Consider the following 20752-nt stretch of genomic DNA (forward strand, 5'->3'; position numbering starts at 1 on the left):
TTGTTAAAGAACATGTGAAGGGAGACAGAGTGGTTGAAGCCTAAAGGTTGATCAGTAGGAAAGGGGGTTAAAGAAGTGAAAGCTTATCAGTGCTGTTGAGGTTTGAGAAGGTTTTGTCTGGAAAGGTACAGAATAGGATTCCTTGTCTTCAATGTCAGAGAATTTGACCCAGCCTCATCAATCAAATCAAATGTATTTATAAAGCCCTTCTTACATCAGCTGATATCACAAAGTGCTGTACAGAAACCCAGCCTAAAACCCCAAACAGCAAGCAATGCAGGTGTAGAAGCACATTGGCTAGGAAAAACTACCTAGAAAGGCCAGAACCTAGGAAGAAACCTAGAGAGGAACCAGGCTATGAGGGGTGGCCAGTTCTCTTCTGGCTGTGCACATTATTGTAATTTAGCAGACACTCATCCTGTGCTGGCCCCCCGTGGGAATCGAACCCACAACCCTGGCATTGCAAACACCATGCTCTACCAACTGAGCTACAGGGATGTCAGTTGGTTTTTCATAACCGATCATTGAGAGTATCTCTACCGCTCCTGCTGTCTCTAGAGAGTTGAAAACAGCAGGTCTGGGACAGGTAGCACGTCCGGTGAACAGGTCAGGGTTCCATAGCAAAACAGTTGAAACTGGAGCAGCAATGGTGAATCATCACAGTGTTTTTAAATGTCAAAGAATGGGACATGTAGCTGTTGAGTGGAAAGATGTGCCAAGTGGGGTGGGGAACATGATTACGGTGAATGTTGGAGCAATGTGACGGTTAAGTGTTGCAATTGTGCAGAGGGTGCAGCATTTGTGCAGCATTTGGTGGATGCCAGGTGTAGAGAGATGCTCAGAGATATAGAATCCGTCATGATGTATGATATGCAGAGGCTGTAAGACAGACTGGTGGAACTACAGTGCAGACTGATGGAGCTTCCATGGTTGGTCCTGTAGTAAGAGGACCTACTGTCAGACTGACGGAGCTTCCATGGTTGGTCCTGTAGTAAGAGGACCTACTGTCAGACTGATGGAGCTTCCATGGTTGGTCCTGTAGTAAGGGGACCTACTGTCAGACTGATGGAGCTTCCATGGTTGGTCCCGTAGTAAGAGGACCTACTGTCAGACTGATGGAGCTTCCATGGTTGGTCCTGTAGTAAGAGGACCTACTGTCAGACTGATGGCGCTTCCATGGTTGGTCCTGTAGTAAGAGGACCTACTGTCATACTGATGGAGCTTCCATGGTTGGTCCTGTAGTAAGAGGACCTACTGTCAGACTGATGGAGCTTCCATGGTTGGTCCCGTAGTAAGAGGACCTACTGTCAGACTGATGGAGCTTCCATGGTTGGTCCCGTAGTAAGAGGACCTACTGTCAGACTGATGGAGCTTCCATGGTTGGTCCTGTAGTAAGAGGACCTTCTGTCAGAACTGGTCTTCCTACTAGTCCTGACATGGTTTCGAGGCCTGTTCAGAAATCTTGTGCCTATACATGTGCTGTGACAAAGGATACTTCAATATTGAATAAAATGTACTTCATAGCTTTCATTGGTAAGGTTATCAACAACTTGGATTGTGTAAAGCAGAAATACCAGGTTTAAAGTTATCTTGTAAACTTCAGCAGAGTTGTTGGTGGTAACAGATGTTATTGTTGGCATGGTATTTGATAAGCTGGATAACCTAAGGGTGGATTGTCTCAGCATGATATAGACCCCAATGTTTGCAACCACAGAAAGGGATCTATTGATAAAGTTTATTAGGGGTGTGGGAGGGTTTTTGGGGAAGGGGGGTGTGGTAGAAGTTAATAGGGATTTCTTGGTTTATTTTATTAGTACAGAATTAGACAGACATGAACCTTAAACGTTTGTTTGTGGACCACCATGATACCATAGGAGGTCTGCATCAACGGACTTCAGTGCAGGTAGTGCCTCATCAGAGAGAGAACATTTCAGTTGCACTACAGTTTTGAAGCTGAATGTAATGATTATCAGTTCTTTACATGTGTACTAATATTCAGACACATTCAGTTGTTTCTATATTTATCTATAATTCAGGGCTTCAAGTAAATAAATATTAGTGCTTGAAAAAGTACTTAAGTCCTTGAATTTGCCACTGTACGACCCCTGATAATTCTTACTATGGTGTGAATGGGAAATACAATGTTTTTTTGTGAGTGAAATAATACAGTGAAGACAAGGTTATTCATATTCTTTTTTACATAGTACTGCATAAAACATACTGCAACCTTGTTCTAAATGGTTTTTGAGTCATTTATGCATTTATGTGAATTTAGGAAATGTACTATAGATATAATTTTATTTTTTATTTTAATTTTACCTTTATTTAACTAGGCAAGTCAGTTAAGAACAAATTCTTATTTTTACTGACGGCCTAGGAACAGTTGGTTAACTGCCTTGTACAGGGGCAGAACTGCCTTGTACAGGGGCAGGCTTATGTTGTGCAATTTAAAATGTGTACTTTGTGTCTAATGTGAATGAATGTTTTGTCAAGGATTAGCTACCTGATCTACTGAAATGAGATAATTGAACAAGAAAAAATAGAAAATATTTTTACAGAATAAAGAAAGTGCCAGAACTGTCAAGAAAGTAACTTTTGTGTCCGTTTGTCTTTATTACTTCAGGCCGACTCAGATCAAGTCTGAGGCCGGTAACATCAACAGTGAGGACAAACCCAGCCTGCCTCTCTCCTTCCACACTGAGTCAAAACCTACAGTCACTGGGTCCTGATTGTGACAGTGGAGCCCAGTTTGCACTGCAGGATCCAGAGATGTCATCAGTGAAGCTGGAAGACTGCAGTCAAACACTGGAGCTGAATGTCAACATTAAAGATGAAGAAGAGGAGGAGAAGATTAGGACAACTGTTAATCATGGTAAGAGCAGGTTCTATCTATAAGTTATCTTCATAAATTAGACCTCCATAAGTTATAACCCAGTCTACTGCTAGGTTGAATTCTGTAATTCTGACATCACACATCCCTGAACCACTCAAGACTTCACAGCGAAGTAACATTTTTTTAAACTTGTAACGCTTGCATATGCCCACACATTGTCTCAAGAACGTTGAAAATGTTTCATACCCTCAATCAGTTAGTTAGGCATACCTCATTTCAAAATAGGCCATGACATCATCACTGTCAATATTTAATTATAATTCTTCACGTTTTACCAGTGAAATGACCAAGCTGCGTCTGCATGCCAATCGTTTGATCTCAATCAATTTCATGGGAATATGCATTTAAATCTCCTTAAATTTCTGTTTGGTTAGCAAATTAGAGCAGATGGTGTTAAATTATATAGACTTCCTGTATTTTGTTTTAATCAAAGCACATTCTGCCTAATGGCGCGCGCTGTTGAGTTTGGGACGATTCAGCAAACCCTCCTAAAATCTCGTAAGAAATTAGGTGTTGCTTTTGTTGTAACAGTAATGTTATGCTATGATATTTGGTTATGTGGACTACTAATTAATCACTAGGTGATCGTCCAAGACATTGATCTAACTTTACTAAACAAACACCATTGTGGCGGCGCATCGCTCCTGCAGCACTACACCCCTGCAGTCTGCTGCACCGAACTAGCGATTGATGCTCACCTGGCCTACTCTTTTGCCCCACGCAACATTTGGTAACGAGAGAACATGTTTGGCTGTTTTTATGAAAATCTGGGGATATTTGGCCAAGGAAACATTTCTGGTTGGTCTCAAGGAATGTCACACAGGGAGACTTTTTAAAACAGGATTGAGTGAAGTAGCAGCTAATGCCCATGGAGATCCTAACAATTATTATTATTATTAACCTTTATTTAACTAGGCAAGTCATTTAAGAACAAATTATTATTTACAATGACGGCCTACACCGGCCAAACATGGACGACGCTTGGCCAACTGTGCGCTGCCCTATGGGACTCCCAATCACGGCCAGTTGTGATACAGCCTGGAATCTAACCAGGGTGTCTGTAGTGATGCCTCTAGCACTGAGATGCAGTGCCTTAGATGATGCTGCGCCACTCGGGAGCTCATAAGGTTGATGAAATTCCATTATCTTTCAGTCTAATAGGGCTATTTACTTCCTTTTGTAGCTCTTCACCAACTTCTTGTATGTATATTGTACATAAATATAAACGCAACATGCAACAATTTCAACGATTTTACTGAGTTACAGTTCATATAAGGGGCGGCAGGTAGCCTAGTGGTTAGAGCGTTGGGCCAGTAACCGAAAGGTTGCTGGATCGAATCCCTGAGCTGACAAGGTAAAAATCTGTCGTTCTGCCCCTGAACAATGCAGTTAACCCACTGTTCCCCGGAAGGCTGTCATTGTAAATAAGAATTTGTTCTTAACTGACTTGCGTAGTTAAATAAAGGTTAAATGTATTTAAAAAAAAATATATATATATAATAAGGACATCAGTCAATTGAAATGAATTAGGCCCTAACCTGTAGATTTCACATGACTGGGCAGAGTTGCAGCCATGGGTGGGCCTTGGAAGGCATAGGCCCACCCACTTGGCAGCCAGCGCCACCCACTGGGGAGCCAGGTCCAGCCAATCAGAATGAGTTTTCCCCACAGAAGGGCTTTATTACAGACATAAATACCCCCCCTCAGATGATCCCGCTGGTGAAGAAGCCAGATGTGGAAGTCCTGGGGTGACGTTGTTACACGTAGTCTATGATTGTGAGGCCGGTTGGACGTACTGCCAAATACTCTAATACGACGTTGGAGGCAGCTTATGGTAGAGGAAATAACATTCAATTCTCTGGCAACAGCTGTGGTGGACATTCCTGCAGTTAGCATGCCAATTGCACGCTCCCTCAAAACTTGAGACATCTGTGACATTGTGTTGTGTAACAAAACTGTACATTTTAAAGTGTCCTTTTATTGTCCCCAGCACAAGGTGCAGCTGTGTAATGATTATGCTGTTTAATCAGCTTCTTGATATGTCACACCTGTCAGGTGGATGGATTATCTTGGCAAAGGAGAAATGCTCACTAATAGGGATGTAAACATATTTGTGCACACAATTTGAGAGAAATAAGCTTTTTGTGTGTATTGGAAAATGTCTGAGATTTTTTATTTCAGCTCATGAAACATGGGACCAACACTTTAAATGTTGCGTTTATAGTTTTTTTCAGTGTAGTTAGGCATTACTGTCCTCTCCATGTTCGGCTGGAATTTAGCCTGAAAAGGATTTGAGAAATATGATTGGTTGAGGATTAGGCCTACGTCTCGTTTTGCACTGCACAGAATATCAGCTCTCAACAACGTTGGAGAATTGTTGAACAGAACCAGTAGACTACCACATCCTGATGATTTATATCTGATAGATATATATTTAATATTTTTTGTTGTAGAAACATCTCAAGGATGATCAATGGAAACAGGATGCACCTGAGCTCAATTCAAAAGTTTGGGGTCACTTAACACCAGTCTCAACGTCAACAGTGAAGAGGCGACTCCGGGATGCTGGCCTTCTGGGCAAGAGTTGCAAAGTCCAGTTTTATTGCTTCTTTAATCAGCACCACAGTTTAAACCTGTGCTAACATAATTGCAAAAGGGTTTTCTAATGACAAACTTGGATTAGCTAACACAACATGCCATTGGAACACAGGAGTGATGGTTGCTGATAATGGGCCTCTGTACGCCTATGTAGATATTACATAAAAAATCTGCCGTTAACATGTACAATAGTCATCTACAATATTAACAATGTCTACACTGTATTTCTGATCAACATAACAAAATGTGGCAAAAGTCAAGGTCTGAATACTTTTCGAATGCATTGTAGATGTTATTTAATGCTACTGAGACATATGGATGACACCAGTATTGCCAGCATTTGGTTTATTCACTGGGCTATCTGGAGTGCTCAGAGTGTAGACTAAGGAAGTGAAGTAGACAAACTGCCAGTGTTTTAAAGTTCTATGAAATGAGTCTGTGTAGTGACTAACCCTTGTGATGTTGAGTGGAGGATGATATAGCTCATCATTTTCATGACTTTTGCCTCTTTTTAGTTTTTGACTCCTACCCAGTTTTAGAATAGTTTTATTCCCATACAGCCTACTGAAATGAATACATACACTACCGTTGAAAAGTTTAGGGTCACTTAGAAATGTCCTTGTTTTTGAAAGAAAAGTATATTTTTTGTCCATTAAAATAACATCAAATTGATCATTAATACAGTGTAGACATTGTTAATGTTGTAAATGACTATTGTAGCTGGAAACTGCTGATTTAGCATTTTGGGGGAATATCTACGTAGGTGTACAGAGGCCCATTATCAGCAACCATCACTCCTGTGATCCAATGGCATGTTGTGTTAGCTAATCCAAGTTTATAATTTTAATAGGCTAATTGATCAATCTGGAGCATTTGTAGGTTCAATTACAGCCTCAAAATGGCCAGAAACAAAGACCTTTCTTCTGAAACTCGTCAGTCTATTCTTGTTCTGAGAAATGAAGGCTATTCCATGCGAGAAATTGCCAAGAAACTGAATATCTCGTACAACGCTGTGTACTACTCCCTTCACAGAACAGCGCAAACTGGCTCTAACCAGAATAGAAAGAGGAGTGGGAGGCCCTGGTGCACAACTGGGCAAGAGGACAAGTACATTAGAGTGTCTCGTTTGAGAAACAGACGTCTCACAAGTCCTCAACTGGCAGCTTCATTAAATAGTACCTGCAGAACACCAGTCTCAAAGTCAACAGTGAAGAGGTGACTCCGGGATGCTGGCCTTCTAGACACTATTCTGGTTAGAGCCAGTTTGTGCTGTTCTGTGAAGGGAGTAGTACACAGCATTTTACGAGATCTTCAGGCGTTTCCAGCTACAATAGTCATTTACAACATTAACAATGTCTACACTGTATTTCTGATCAATTTGACATTATTTTAATGGACAAAAAATCTCCTTTTCTTTCGAAAACAAGGACATTTCCAAGTGACCCCCAAACTTTTGAAAAATAGTGTATTTTATTTTATTTTTTATTGTTTTTTTTAAACCTTTATTTAACTAGGCAAGTCAGTTAAGAACAAATTCTTATTTTCAATGACGGCCTAGGAACAGTGGGTTAACGGCCTTGTTCGGGGCAGAACGACAGATTTTTACCTTGTCAGCTCGGGGATTCGATCTTGCAACCTTTCGGTTGCTCTAACCACTAGGCTACCTGTCACCCGATATAGACAGAAGAGAATTGGTCACCGCTCTGAGCCTGGTTCCTCTCTAGGTTTCTTCCTAGGTTCCTGCTTTCTAGGGAGTTTTTTGTGGCCACTGTGCTTCTACATCTGCATTGCTTGCGGGAATTTAGGCTGGGTTTCTGTTAAGCACTTTGTGACAGCTACTGATGTAAAAGGGTTTCATAAAATACATTTGACTGACATGTATATCACACCAACTGACTGGTTCTTCTGATGTTCACACAGGATACCATTTTGAGACATGCTCTACATCCAGAGAGCAACAGCAGGAAGATCACAGAGCTAAGAGGTCTCACTACTGCCCACATTGTGAAGAGATTTTCCCATTTCTATCAAAACTAAAAATACACCTAAAAATACACACAGGAGAGAAGCCTTACTCCTGCTCTGACTGTGGGGTGAGTTTCTCTCGACTGGATACCTTAAAAACACACCAACGTATACATACGGGAGAGAAGCCTTACTACTGCCCTGACTGTGGGGAGAGATTCTCTCAAAAGACCAACTTAAAAGCACACCAACAAATACATACAGGAGAGAAGCCTTACTCCTGCTCTGACTGTGGAAAACGTTTCTCCCGATCAGAAAACTTAAAATCACATGAACGTATACATACAGGAGAGAAGCCATACTCCTGCTCTGACTGTGGAAAATTCTTCAAAACATCAACTGGGCTAACAGTTCATCAGAAAACACACACATTAGAGAAGTCTTACTTCTGCTCTGACTGTGGAAAATGCTTCAAAACATCATCTGAGCTAAAAGTTCATCAGAGAACACATACAGGAGAAAAGCCTTACTCCTGTTCCGACTGTGTAAAATGCTTCAAAACATCAACGGTGCTAAAACTTCACCAGAGAACACACACAGGAGAGAAGCCTTACTCCTGCTCTGACTGTGGGGCGAGTTTCTCTCGACTGGATACCTTAAAAACACACCAACGTATACATACGGGAGAGAAGCCTTACTACTGCCCTGACTGTGGGGAGAGATTTTCTCAAAAGACCAACTTAAAAGCTCACCAGCAAATACACACAGGAGAGAAGCCTTACTCCTGCTCTGATTGTGGGAAGAGTTTCTCCCTATTGGGTACCTTGAAATCACATGAACGTATACATACAGGAGAGAAGCCTTACTACTGCTCTGACTGTGGAAAACGTTTCTCCCGATCGGGTACATTGAAATCACATGAACGTATACATACAGGAGAGAGGCCATATTCCTGCTCTGAATGTGTAAAATGCTTCAAAACATCAGCTGAGCTAAAAGTACATCAGAGAACACACACAGGAGAGAAGCATTACTACTGCTCTGGCTGTGGAAAATGCTTCAAAACATCAACTGAGCTAAAACTTCATCAGAGAACACACACAGGAGAGAAGCCTTACTTCTGCTCTGACTGTGGGAAGAGTTTCTCTCACCAGAGCAACTTAAAAACACACCAATGTATACATTAAGGAGAAAAGCCTCATCAGTTCTCTGACCAGCTAAGAATAAAGTCACTCCATCACTTAATTCTCATCTCATGAAAGAAGTTGAAGTGGATCAAATGAAGAAAGTGTAGAACACTGTAATCCTATTGTTTCTCACTATGAGAGAACTGTGCAGAGGAAAGGGAGCATTATAGAATATTAGCCTCTCTTTACTGGTCAGTGTGCACCTTGTCAGTTTTAGTATGTTTTGTTTTGTTAGCTTCTACTGTAAATATTTGCCCTTAGTGTTGAATACCCTCTGTGAGGCTTCTCATTTTGAAAACAAACACTAGTCTGACAATTGACTAGGTGGTACTGCTTCCCTCTCAGCCTGGTCTGACTCTGTCTGTGGGGAGAGTGTCAACTGGGCAGCTTAAAAACACACCACCGTTTACAGGTAGGAGAGAAGCCTTACTCCTGCTCTGTGGAGAGGTGGGCGTGTAACTCAAACGTCTAGCCAAAGGCTGCGTGTTTGAATCTCATCACGGAGGATTTTAGCTAATTAGTAACTTACTTATTTTTAGCTATTAATTAGCATGTTAGCGTAGCATGCAACTACTTAGCATCTTTAGCTAACCTTTCCCCTAAACCCATTTAACTCTACCTTAAACCCCTCACCCCTAACCTAGCTAACGTTAGCAACAACAAATTGGAATTCATAACATGTCATACATATTACAAGTTCGTAACATATTGTATGAATAGCAATGCGTAAAATTACATACGAATTGTAATTCTACAAGTCGTATTATACTGAACAACAATCTAAACGCAACAATTTCAACAATTTACAGTTCGTATAAGGAAATCAGTCAATTGAAATAAATAAATGAGGTCCTAATCTATGGATTTCACATGACTGGGCAGGGGCTCAGCCATGGGTGGGACTTGGGAGGGTATAGGCCCACTTGGGAGCCAGGCCCAGCCAATCAGCATGAGTTTTTCCCCACAAAAGGTCTTTATTACAGACATAAATACTACCCCCCCCCCAATTGCACATTCCCTGAACTTGAGACATCTGTGACATTGTGTTGTGTGGCCTTTTATTGGCCCCAGCACAAGGTGCACCTGTGTAATGATCATGCTGTTTTATCAGCTTCTTGATATGCCACACCTGTCAGGTGGATGGATTATCTTGACAAAGGCTGAAATGCTCACTAACAGGGATATGAACAAATCTGTTAACAACATTTGAGAGAAATTAGCTTTTTGTGCATGTGGAACATTTCTGGAATTTTTTACTTCAGCTCATGAAAGCAACACTTTACTTGTTTTGTTTATATTTTAGTTCAGCTTAAATTGGTAGGCCAATGTAATGTAACATACTAAATGGAATGGCACGGATGTTTTTGTAACATATAATACGTTTTGCTCTGAGACCAGGTTGTCCCTCTGCAGTATTCTGTGGGAATGAGCAAGTAGACGCTTTTTTGTTTTTTTTTACCTTTATTTAGCTAGGCAAGTCAGTTAAGAACACATTCTTATTTACATTGATGGCCTAGGAACACTGGGTTAACTGCCTTGTTCAGAGGCTGAATGACAGATTTTTTACCTTGTCACCTTGGGGATTCGAGCTAGCAACCTTTTGGTTACTGGCCCAACACTCTAAACACTAGGCTACCTTCCGCCCCTAACATGTATCAGATAGAGATGGTGTGATGATCACTTTTCACCACTAGTTTGGGGGGGATTATTTTACAACTTTATTTAATGATACAACTTATGAAATGAATAAATAAAATCTGATTTATTTATATAGCCCTTCTTACATCAGCTGATATCTCAAAGTGCTGTACAGAAACCCAGCCTAAAACCCCAAACAGCAGGCAATGCAGGTGTAGAAGCACGGTGGCTAGGAAAAACTCACTAGAAAGGCCAAAACCTAGGAAGAAACCTAGAGAGGAACCAGGCTATGAGGGGTGGCCAGTCCTCTTCTGTCTGTGCCGGGTGGAGATTATAACAGAACATGGCCAAGATGTTCAAATGTTCATAAATGACCAGCATGGTCAAATAATAATAATCACAGTAGTTGTCGAGGGTGCAGCAAGTCAGCACCTCAAGAGTAAATGTCAGTTGGCTTTTCATAGCCGATCATTGAGAGCATCTCTACCGCTCCTGCTGTCTCTAGAGAGTTGAAAACAGCAGGTCTGGGACAGGTAGCACGTCCGGTGAACAGGTCATGATTCCATAGCCGGAGGCAGAACAGTTGAAACTGGAGCAGCAGCACGGCCAGGTGGTCTGGGGACAGCAAGGAGTCATCATGCCAGGTAGTCCTGAGGCAAGGTCCTAGGGCTCAGGTCCTCCGAGAGAGAGAAAGAGAGAATTAGAGAGAGATTAGATTCACACAGGACACCGGATAAGACAGGAGAAATACTCCAGATAGAACAAACTGACCCTCGCCCCCTGACACATAAACTACTGCAGCATAAATACTGGAGGCTGAGACAGGAGGGGTCAGGAGACACTGTGGCCCCATCCGATGATACCCCCGGACAGGGCCAAACAGGCAGGATATAACCCCACCCACTTTGCCAAAGCACAGTCCCCACACCACTAGAGCGATATCTTCTCAACCACCAACTTACCGTCCTGAGACAAGGCTGAGTATTGCCCACAAAGATCTCCGCCACGGCACAACCCAAGGGGGGGCACCAACCCAGACAGGAAGATCACGTCAGTGACTCAACCCACTCAAGTGACGCGACCCCTCCTAGGGACGGCATGGAAGAACACCAATAAGCCAGTGACTCAGCCCCTGTGATAGGGTTAGAGGCAGAGAATCCCAGTGGAGAGAGGGGAACCGGCCAGGCAGAGACAGCAAGGGCGGTTCGTTGCTCCAGAGCCTTTCCGTTCACCTTCACACTCCTGGGCCAGACTACACTCAATCGTAGGACCTACTGAAGAGATGAGTCTTCAGTAAAGACTTAAAGGTTGAGACCGAGTCTGCGTCTCTCACATAGGTAGGCAGACCATTCCATAAAAATTGAGCTCTATAGGAGAAAGCCCTGCCTCCAGCTGTTTGCTTAGAAATTCTAGGGACAATTAGGAGCCCTGCGTCTTGTGACCGTAGCGTACGTGTAGGTATGTACGGCAGGACCAAATCGTAAAGAAAGGTTGGAGCATCCCCATGTAATGCTTTGTAGGTTAGCAGTAAAACCTTGAAATCAGCCCTTGCCTTAACAGGAAGCCAGTGTAGGGAGGCTAGCACTGGAGTAATATGATCACATTTTTTGGTTCTAGTCAGGATTGTAGCAGCCGTATTTAGCACTAACTGAAGTTTATTTAGTGCTTTATCCGGGTAGCCGGAAAGTAGTGCATTGCAGTAGTCCAACCTAGAAGTAACAAAAGCATGGATTAATTTTTCTGCATCATTTTTGGACAGAAAGTTTCTGATTTTTGCAATGTTATGTATTTGTGAATACATGTGTTTATGAATTGTCTTTAAAACTAGATTAGTTATTTTAGTTACTGATCATGAATGTGTTTGGATAACTGCATTGAAGCAAACTTTATTGATCTGCCAATGAAAAATAAAGTTACATGAATATGTACTGGTCAACCTCTTCTTCTCTTTAGTATTCAGTTCTTCATATTAGATCTGACAGTATGAATGGTTCTTATGGTTGTATTCAGTTCTTCATATTAGATCTGACAGTATGAATGGTTCTTATGGTTGTATTCAGTTCTTCATATTAGATCTGACAGTATGAATGGTTCTTATGGTTGTATTCAGTTCTTCATATTAGATCTGACAGTATGAATGGTTCTTATGGTTGTATTCAGTTCTTCATATTAGATCTGACAGTATGAATGGTTCTTATGGTTGTATTCAGTTCTTCATATTAGATCTGACAGTATGAATGGTTCTTATGGTTGTATTCAGTTCTTCATATTAGATCTGACAGTATGAATGGTTCTTATGGTTGTATTCAGTTCTTCATATTAGATCTGACAGTATGAATGGTTCTTATGGTTGTATTCAGTTCTTCATATTAGATCTGACAGTATGAATGGTTCTTATGGTTGTATTCAGTTCTTCATATTAGATCTGACAGTATGAATAGTTCTTATGGTTGTATTCGGCCATGAGACCAGAGGTGGCAGAACTGAGTGCTCAGGTTGGGATATAAGGGTTTGAGCATAGCCTGAAGGTAGAGATGGGGCAGTTCCTCTTGCTGCACCGTAAGGGAACACCATTGTCTTGTAGTGGATGTGAGCTTCGACTGGAATCCAGTGGAATGTATGGAGGAGCAGGGTGACATGGGGGAACTTGGGAAGGTTAAACACCCAGACGGACTGCAGTGTTCTAGATAAGTTCAGTGGCGACCCATTATTCAGGGCAGGTGGGCCACCTGTTTTGAGCCCCACAGTTTTAGCGATAAAAAAGTGAGAATAAAATGATCTGTTTGCAAACAATGTAAAGAAAAATACATATATAATCGAGTTATTAATAAAGCCGCATACAAACATGGTCTCTATTTTGTTTTCTTCAGTAAGGCAGCTCCAAAATGCAGGTGTTTCAGCCTAGCTCAGTGCTTTCTGTGGAGGTGGGGCAAGCCAGCAGAAAATATGGAGCGTTGCGCTGTGATTGGCTCAGTGTTCTGTCATTCATGGGGACAATACATCACTGCCAAGTCTAAGGGTAGAACTTGAAAATTCAAGCCCCTTGGGTGCTGCCATAGAGTTACATTAGACGTGCCCATCCAAGAAGGCTCAAGGTCATTGTCCACAGATAAAATTACAGCAAATCATGTTCTATCTACAGTCGCTTTGATCATCATACTTTCAAAATCTGAGCTAGCAGTCATCATCATGAATCAAGTCGACAATCTACTATCAAATCCTTTTTAATCTTTGTCATATGAAGAGAAATTATAGATAAAACGCATCGGTGCTCATCGGCCATTGGACAAACATTACACAACAAGTTGGAAATTGCAAATTCAACAATGAGGGGTATGGAAGGAATCAGTGGCTAACTGCAAGCATTGCAAAGCAATCATTGGCCTGCTATTCAGTGGAGTGGCTGTGTGGTCCCAAGTCTTTCCTAGTTTAAAACTGTAAACATTCAACATTGGCCATGCTGTCAATGAAGCTTGATTTGTGCCGCGCTCAAAACAACTTAACTTGGTACTGCAAAATCTGACTTGAGTGAGTTCAAGACAACTGGGAACTCGAGGCAAAAACAAGCTACGACTGAGAAAATACGTTTTGAACTTTCATCCAACTCAGAATTGTAAATTGGGAACTCAGGCCTCTTTCTACAGCTACAACCTGAAGATTACTGACGTCATTATGATTCCATTTTTTTCCCTTCGAGTTCCCAGTTGTCTTGAAAGCACCATAAATCCAGAGAATGCCAGACTTTGATGACAAAGTTTATGACAAAATATGTCCACGAAGGACTGCCGTGCCACCTTCCTGTTCAAGTGTGCACAGCACAATAAGGTCCAAAAATGTATTGTATGCTGCTGCATAAATGATGTAATATGCCAGGGAGATATGTATACTGTAGCTAAGAAAGTAATACTAAGTGTATGTTGTGTAGGAAGATGTTAGTAGCCCATGTGCCTCACCCTTGTAATTTGGTCTATTTTCACCTCTTAATTTTGCCTACTGTTCTGACTTGGTGGTTCACATGTAGCCTATAACCTGTTTTTGAGAAATGTAATCATTGTAAGAATGTTCATTGTCTGCATGTATGCCCTTTTATGTATCCTACGGTTCTGACTTGGCGTACAGGGAGAACACTGTAAGAACAGCCCATGTCCTGAATTCTGTCGCTGTACATTTCAAAAGGGCTGAACAAATAGTTATATTGACTATGTCCGTCCTAGCTCGCTCATTAATGTCTTAATCGAAATTACAGATGGCCTCTTATCCGCTTGTCGTCCCCTTATGCCATAGTTTGTACATCTCAATTGTTAGTAGAAACCACATTTGTTTAAGCAAGTCAGCCATGTTATTTTAAAAGGCAGTGAATGAGGCTGAATGAACTGTTTCGCTGCCAGACAAGGCTCTGCTGATAGCCAGGTGTAGCAGTGGTAAGTTCTTGGGACAGCTTTATATAGGCCCTAACAGTTTGTGGGCACCGTTTCAGTGCAATTAATGTATTGTTTAGTGTTATGTTGTGTAGTGGCTTCGCTGGCAATGCATCCCACTTTTTTAGTGTTTTATTTAATCTTTATTTATCTAGGCAAGTCAGTTAAGAACAAATTCATTTTTTAAATTATTATTTTTTATTATTTTACCCCCTTTTTCTCCCCAATTTCATGGTATCCAATTGGTAGTAGTTACTGTCTTGTCTCATCGCTGCAACTCCCGTACGGACTCGGGAGAGGCGAAGGTCGAGAGCCATGCGTCCTCCGAAACACAACCCAACCAAGCCGCACTGCTTCTTGACACAGCGCACATCCAACCCGGAAGCCAGCCGCACCAATGTGTTGGAGGAAACACCGTACACCTAACGACCTGGTCAGCGTGCACTGCGCCTGGCCCGCCACAGGAGCGTTATAGAAACATATAACAGTGGTTATCTCGGTATTAGTATTATCTCTGTATTAGTCACATTAAAACACCTAGGTAGAGCAGTGGTTATCTCAGTATTAGTATTTTCTCTGTATTACCCACATTAAAACACCTAGGTAGAGCAGTGGTTATCTCAGTATTAGTATTATCAATTTGTATTATATTAGGGAACATCCACATCAAGAAACTGTACAGTCGTGGCCAAAAGTTTTGAGAATGACAGAAATATTAATTTCCACAAAGTTTGCTGCTTCAGTGTCTTTAGATATTTTTGTCAGATGTTACTATGGAATACTGAAGTATAATTACAAGCATTTCATAAGTGTCAAAGGCTTTTATTGACAATTACATGAAGTTGATGCAAAGAGTCAATATTTGCAGTGTTGACCCTTCTTTTTCAAGACCTCTGCAATCCGCCTTGGCATGCTGTCAATTAACTTCTGGGCCACATCCTGACTGATGGCAGCCCATTCTTGCATAATCAATGCTTGGAGTTTGTCAGAATTTGTGGGTTTTTGTTTGTCCACCCGCCTCTTGTGAATTGACCACAAGTTCTCAATGGGATTAAGGTCTGGGGAGTTTCCTAGCCAGGGACCCAAAATATCTATGTTTTGTTCCCCGAGCCACTTAGTTATCACTTACCTTATGGCAAGGTGCTCCATCATGCTGGAAAAGGCATTGTTCATCACCAAACTGTTCCTGGATGGTTGGGAGAAGTTGCTCTCAGAGGATGTGTTGGTACCATTCTTTATTCATGGCTGTGTTCTCAGGCACAATTGGGAGTGAGCCCACTCCCTTGGCTGAGAAGCAACCCCACACATGAATGGTCCCAGGATGCTTTACTGTTGGCATGACACAGGACTGATGGTAGCGCTCATCTCGTCTTCTCCGGACAAGCTTTTTCCGGATGCCCCAAACAATCGGAAAGGGGATTCATCAGAGAAAATGACTTTACCCCAGTCCTCAGCAGTCCAATCCCTGTACCTTTTGCAGAATATCAGTCTGTCACTGATGTTTTTCCTGGAGAGAAGTGGCTTCTTTGCTGCCCTTCTTGACACCAGGCAATCCTCCAAAAGTCTTTGTCTCACTGTGCGTGCAGATGCACTCACACCTGCCTGCTGCCATTCCTGAGCAAGCTCTGTACTGGTGGTGCCCTGATCCCGCAGCTGAATCAACTTTAGGAGACGGTCCTGGCGCTTGCTGGACTTTCTTGGGCGCCCTGAAGCCTTCTTCACAACAATTGAACCGCTCTCCTTGAAGTTCTTGATGATCCGATAAATGGTTGATTTAGGTGCAATCTTACTGGCAGCAATATCCTTGCCTGTGAAGCCCTTTTTGTGCAAAGCAATGATGACGGCACATGTTTCCTTGCAGGTAACCATGATTGACAGAGGAAGAACAATGATTCCAAGCACCACCCTCCTTTTGAAGCTTGTAGTCTGTTATTCGAACTCAATCAGCATGACAGAGTGATCTCCAGCCTTGTCCTCGTCAATACTCACACCTGTGTTAACGAGAGAATCACTGACATGATGTCAGCGGTCCTTTTGTGGCAGGGCTGAAATGCAGTGGAAATGTTTTTGGGGGATTCAGTTCATTTGTATGGCAAATAGAGACTGCAATTAATTGCAATTCATCTGATCACTTTTCATAACATTCTGGAGTATATGCAAATTGCCATCATACAAACTGAGGCAGCAGACTTTGAGAAAATTAATATTTGTGTCATTCTCAAAACTTTTGGCCACGACTGTACAGTAGTTCTCCTACTGGGCGGCGCGGGAAATAGTTGAAAGAGCGATTGGTGCTGAGGAAGCTATGGCAGTGGATGGCCCGCAGCCTGTTGAGATTCATAACATCGTTCACCAGTTGAAGGATACCGATTGTAAAGATGAATTGTATGTGCGGCTGAAAGGTTTTTGGGAGTTCAGGAATTAACATTGGAAGCATTGTAGGGGGTGGAGGAAAAATTACCTAATTGTCATATGTGAGTAAAAGTAAAGATACTTGAGTCCTTTCCTATCAAGGTAAAAGTGAAAGCCACCCAGTAAAATACTACTTGAGTAACAGTCTAAAAGTATTTTAAACGTCATCAGAGCGCGCAACAGGACATTGTACTGTCTACACTCGTTTTGTTGTTTACATTAAAACATTTTCATAAATCGATTTTAATCCTTACAAAAGTTTTGTTGCTAAGGATTCCACGACGCGGCTAGCCTTTGCGGCTGGGACTGCAAATTTGTGTTCCTTTTTTGTTGTTGCGTGGATTCAGCGAGTGCTAGCTGGCTGTACTACAGACACCTTACGTCGTCGTGGGAAAGACTTATTGTTATCTTTTCGTAAAACAACTGGTTGCATGAGATCCTGAGGGAAATCGACGAGTACCAACAGCTTTATGCTATGGAGGAACAACATACTCCTTCATGGAAAGATCTGACCACCTCACAAAATAACTTTAACCCGACAAAAAAAGAAAAACAGATTAATCTACAGACATGGACGATTTACTTAGCAGGGCTGAGGGGGAGTTTGGAGTTCAGCCAGAGTGAAATTCTCATACTCCAAAGAGAAAACAAGACACTCACAGCCAAGGTAAAAATCCACGATTCCAACATGGATTGTCTACTCAGGGAAAACAGGGTGATGAAGGAGTCGCTACTAGACATGCGTGAAAATCTATTTTTTTCTGGGATTCCTGTGGACGCATCCAATAATCCAGAGGGCGCGATCAGAGAATTCATGCAATCCGCCTTGAAACTTCCTATAGAGTCTGTAAACAAGGTGGCTTTCCACCGAGTACACGGACTTGGAGCTCGGAGCGACAAGACCAAGGGTCCCCGACTGATCATAGCAAAATTTGAACACTACCAACAAAAGGAGCTGATCAAAAGCAGAGGAAGGGAGTTTAAAGGGACCAAATTCGGTCTCAATGACCAATTTCTAAGGGAGATTAACGAACGTCGTAAGAGACTGTATCCGGTACAAAGACAACAAAGGCGTGCCTTTATCATTGTGGACAAACTCTTTATAGATGGACAGCTATTCCGAGACAGCTCCATAACACAGTGGCTGTACTAAATTCTACAGGGACTTCAGCTTACGAGAAGAAAAAAAAAAGGTATGGGAACTGTAAAATTATCTGAACATTATGAAGTGGATATGAACACACACGTACTCAATTACATTCTTGCTTACACATACGGACTTATACATACACACACACACACACCTGATCTCGCTCTCCTCTCTCTCTCTCTCTTTCTCTCTTTTCTCATCTCTTCTCTCCCTTTCTTTCTATTGTCGAGAACTGTTTTATAATTTTATGTGTTTATTGTTTGTCTATCTTTTTTGTATTTTTCTACAAGTCTATATATGTTTACAACAAGCAAGGGGAAGTTATCAGAATAGGGGCATTGGGGAATAATAACATATTGTATGGAATACATTTGTACTGTAGTGAAGTCGTCTCTAGAGTAATGTAAGGTTTCTTTCATGATCATGTGAAACGTCAATTGCTATGGAAATGCTGGGATATGTTTTTCAATTATGTTAAACGTAATTATGATGCAACTATGATGGTGATACGATATGGATTACAATTATCATCATGAATATCAAGGCTATACGCACTACATGTTACACACATAGACTCTCAACCATGCGAATTGGCAGTGTTGTTATTTATTTGGACATCACAGATTATAGTCTTACTCTTATACAGACACTCTCACTATATCCCATCCAATATCATACACATCAACCTACTCAGATTTTCCACACACATAATATCTTGTCTCAATTTTCTATCATCTGTGGCATTGGCTCACAGGCAAGGGAATAAAACAAATATTGCTAGAACCTATTTCTTGAATTCTAAATATCAGACATTTGAAAGCTCTAGTTTTGACCTTCATAATACCTCTGATGGCAGTAACTTTACAAGCACTAATTATGGTCAATTTAGACTGAGAATAATATCTAGTTATGGTAAGGGGTGAAATAAGGATAGCCAGTTATAATTGTAATGGTTTAGCAGATTATAAAAAAAGAAGATCAGTCTTTACATGGCTAAAAGAAAAGGAATATAACATATACTGTTTACAGGAAACTCACTCTACATCCTTAGATGAAGTTGCGTGGAAAAGGGAATGGGGAAAGGGTGTCATGATATTAATTAACAATCATTTCGATCTGAATGTGCAAATAGTCAGGAATGATTCGCAAGGAAGGTGGATCCTTTTGAATATGAAAGTGGACGAAAAAGAGATTTGGCTCATTAATTTATATGGTCCAAATCAGGATGATCCACACTTCTTCGAAAACATTTATACCAATTTATTGAACTTACAGGCAACAAATGATCTAATCATTATGGTAGGAGACTATAACACAGTGTTAAGTACCTCAATGGACCGTAAAGGTAATCACTACAAACTATCATCACCGTGCCCTTAAGGAAATCAGAAATATTATAGACACATTAGAAATAGTGGATATTCGGAGACTAAAAACCCTGACCTAGTGAGATATACATGGAGGAGACTTAATCAAGCTAGTCGTCTTGACTACTTTCTTGTCTCTTTCTCTCTTGCATCAAAGGTTAAAAAAGTTTTAATAGGAGACAGAATGCGATCGGATCATCATCTAATTGGCATTCACATAACTCGTATAGATTTTCCACGTGGAAAAATACTTGATATACCTCTACTGGTATGCCATCAAGCCCTGGGTTTTTTCCAGACTGATATTGGAAATTTAATCAGTCTTCAGTAACGAGTTTCTGCAAATTATTTTTGTTAGCGTTCCTGTATTGGAGAATTCTGTGCATTTTTCTCCATATTCCATACAGTTAGCTTTATTTTTGTAATAGATTACATTAGATTGTTCTTGAATAAGTTCCTCAAGTTCTATTTGTTTTTCCTCTAACTTATTTTGTATCTCTGTAATATCATTTTTATTGCTATCTACCTGTACTATTAGTTCATGGATTTCCCTTGTTAGTCTTGGCTCTTTAGCCAGAAACTGCTTTTTTATTATTGATGAATATTGAATTGAATGACCCCTGAAGGTACATTTAAAGGTATCCCAAAAAATAAGGGGATTTGCTGAACCTATATTATACTGGAAAAATTCAGTTATAAATTATTTTGTCTTAGTTAAAAATAAGTTGTCCTCCATACACCTGCATATACACACACTCTCATTCAAATAAACACATACAAGAACATACATGTAATAGACTTGCATACAAACGTATACAGTTGGCATTGCTCTTATGATTTTAGTTGTCCTTGATGTCCTTTTGTTTTAAATGTATTATTTTGTTTATTTTTTCCATTGTTGTTTGCTGTTTTCTTCTGTGTTTTCCTTTTTTCTCGTTAGTTCATTCTCTTGGTTGTTGGTGCATTGGGGTGTTCTTGGGGGTGGGGAATGGAATTAATTGTATTTTTTATTTAATTTCTTCTTCCTGGGGGGGACTGTGGGAGGCATCTCGAATGGTTGAGGGACAGCTATTGGGGAACTGTGGGGGGATCTTGGAGGGTTCGCGTTCACATTTTTTTGGCCT

The 20752-nt window shown here is 41.1% G+C and overlaps 1 protein-coding gene across 4 annotated transcripts in view; it reads left to right on the forward strand.

The window, feature by feature from the left end:
- LOC106575388 (uncharacterized) overlaps positions 1–20752 on the forward strand; it is a 52949-nt gene that overhangs the window by 16525 nt on the left and 15672 nt on the right. The window contains exons 2-3 of one of the 4 annotated variants that reach the window (XM_014151893.3): positions 2624–2872; positions 7412–12209. The exons of 2 other annotated variants lie outside the window; for them this stretch is intronic. In XM_014151893.3, coding sequence (XP_014007368.1) covers positions 2770–2872; positions 7412–8643 — 1335 coding nt within the window. In that variant the 5' untranslated portion in view covers positions 2624–2769 and the 3' untranslated portion in view covers positions 8644–12209. Of the gene's footprint in view, positions 1–2623; positions 2873–7411; positions 12210–20752 lie in introns of those variants that run through there. One more of the 4 variants, XM_045696773.2, reaches the window with a different exon arrangement.

Source organism: Salmo salar, chromosome 16 (genome assembly GCF_965601325.2).
Source record: "Salmo salar chromosome 16, fSalSal1, whole genome shotgun sequence".
NCBI classification, from domain to species: Eukaryota; Metazoa; Chordata; class Actinopteri; order Salmoniformes; family Salmonidae; genus Salmo; species Salmo salar.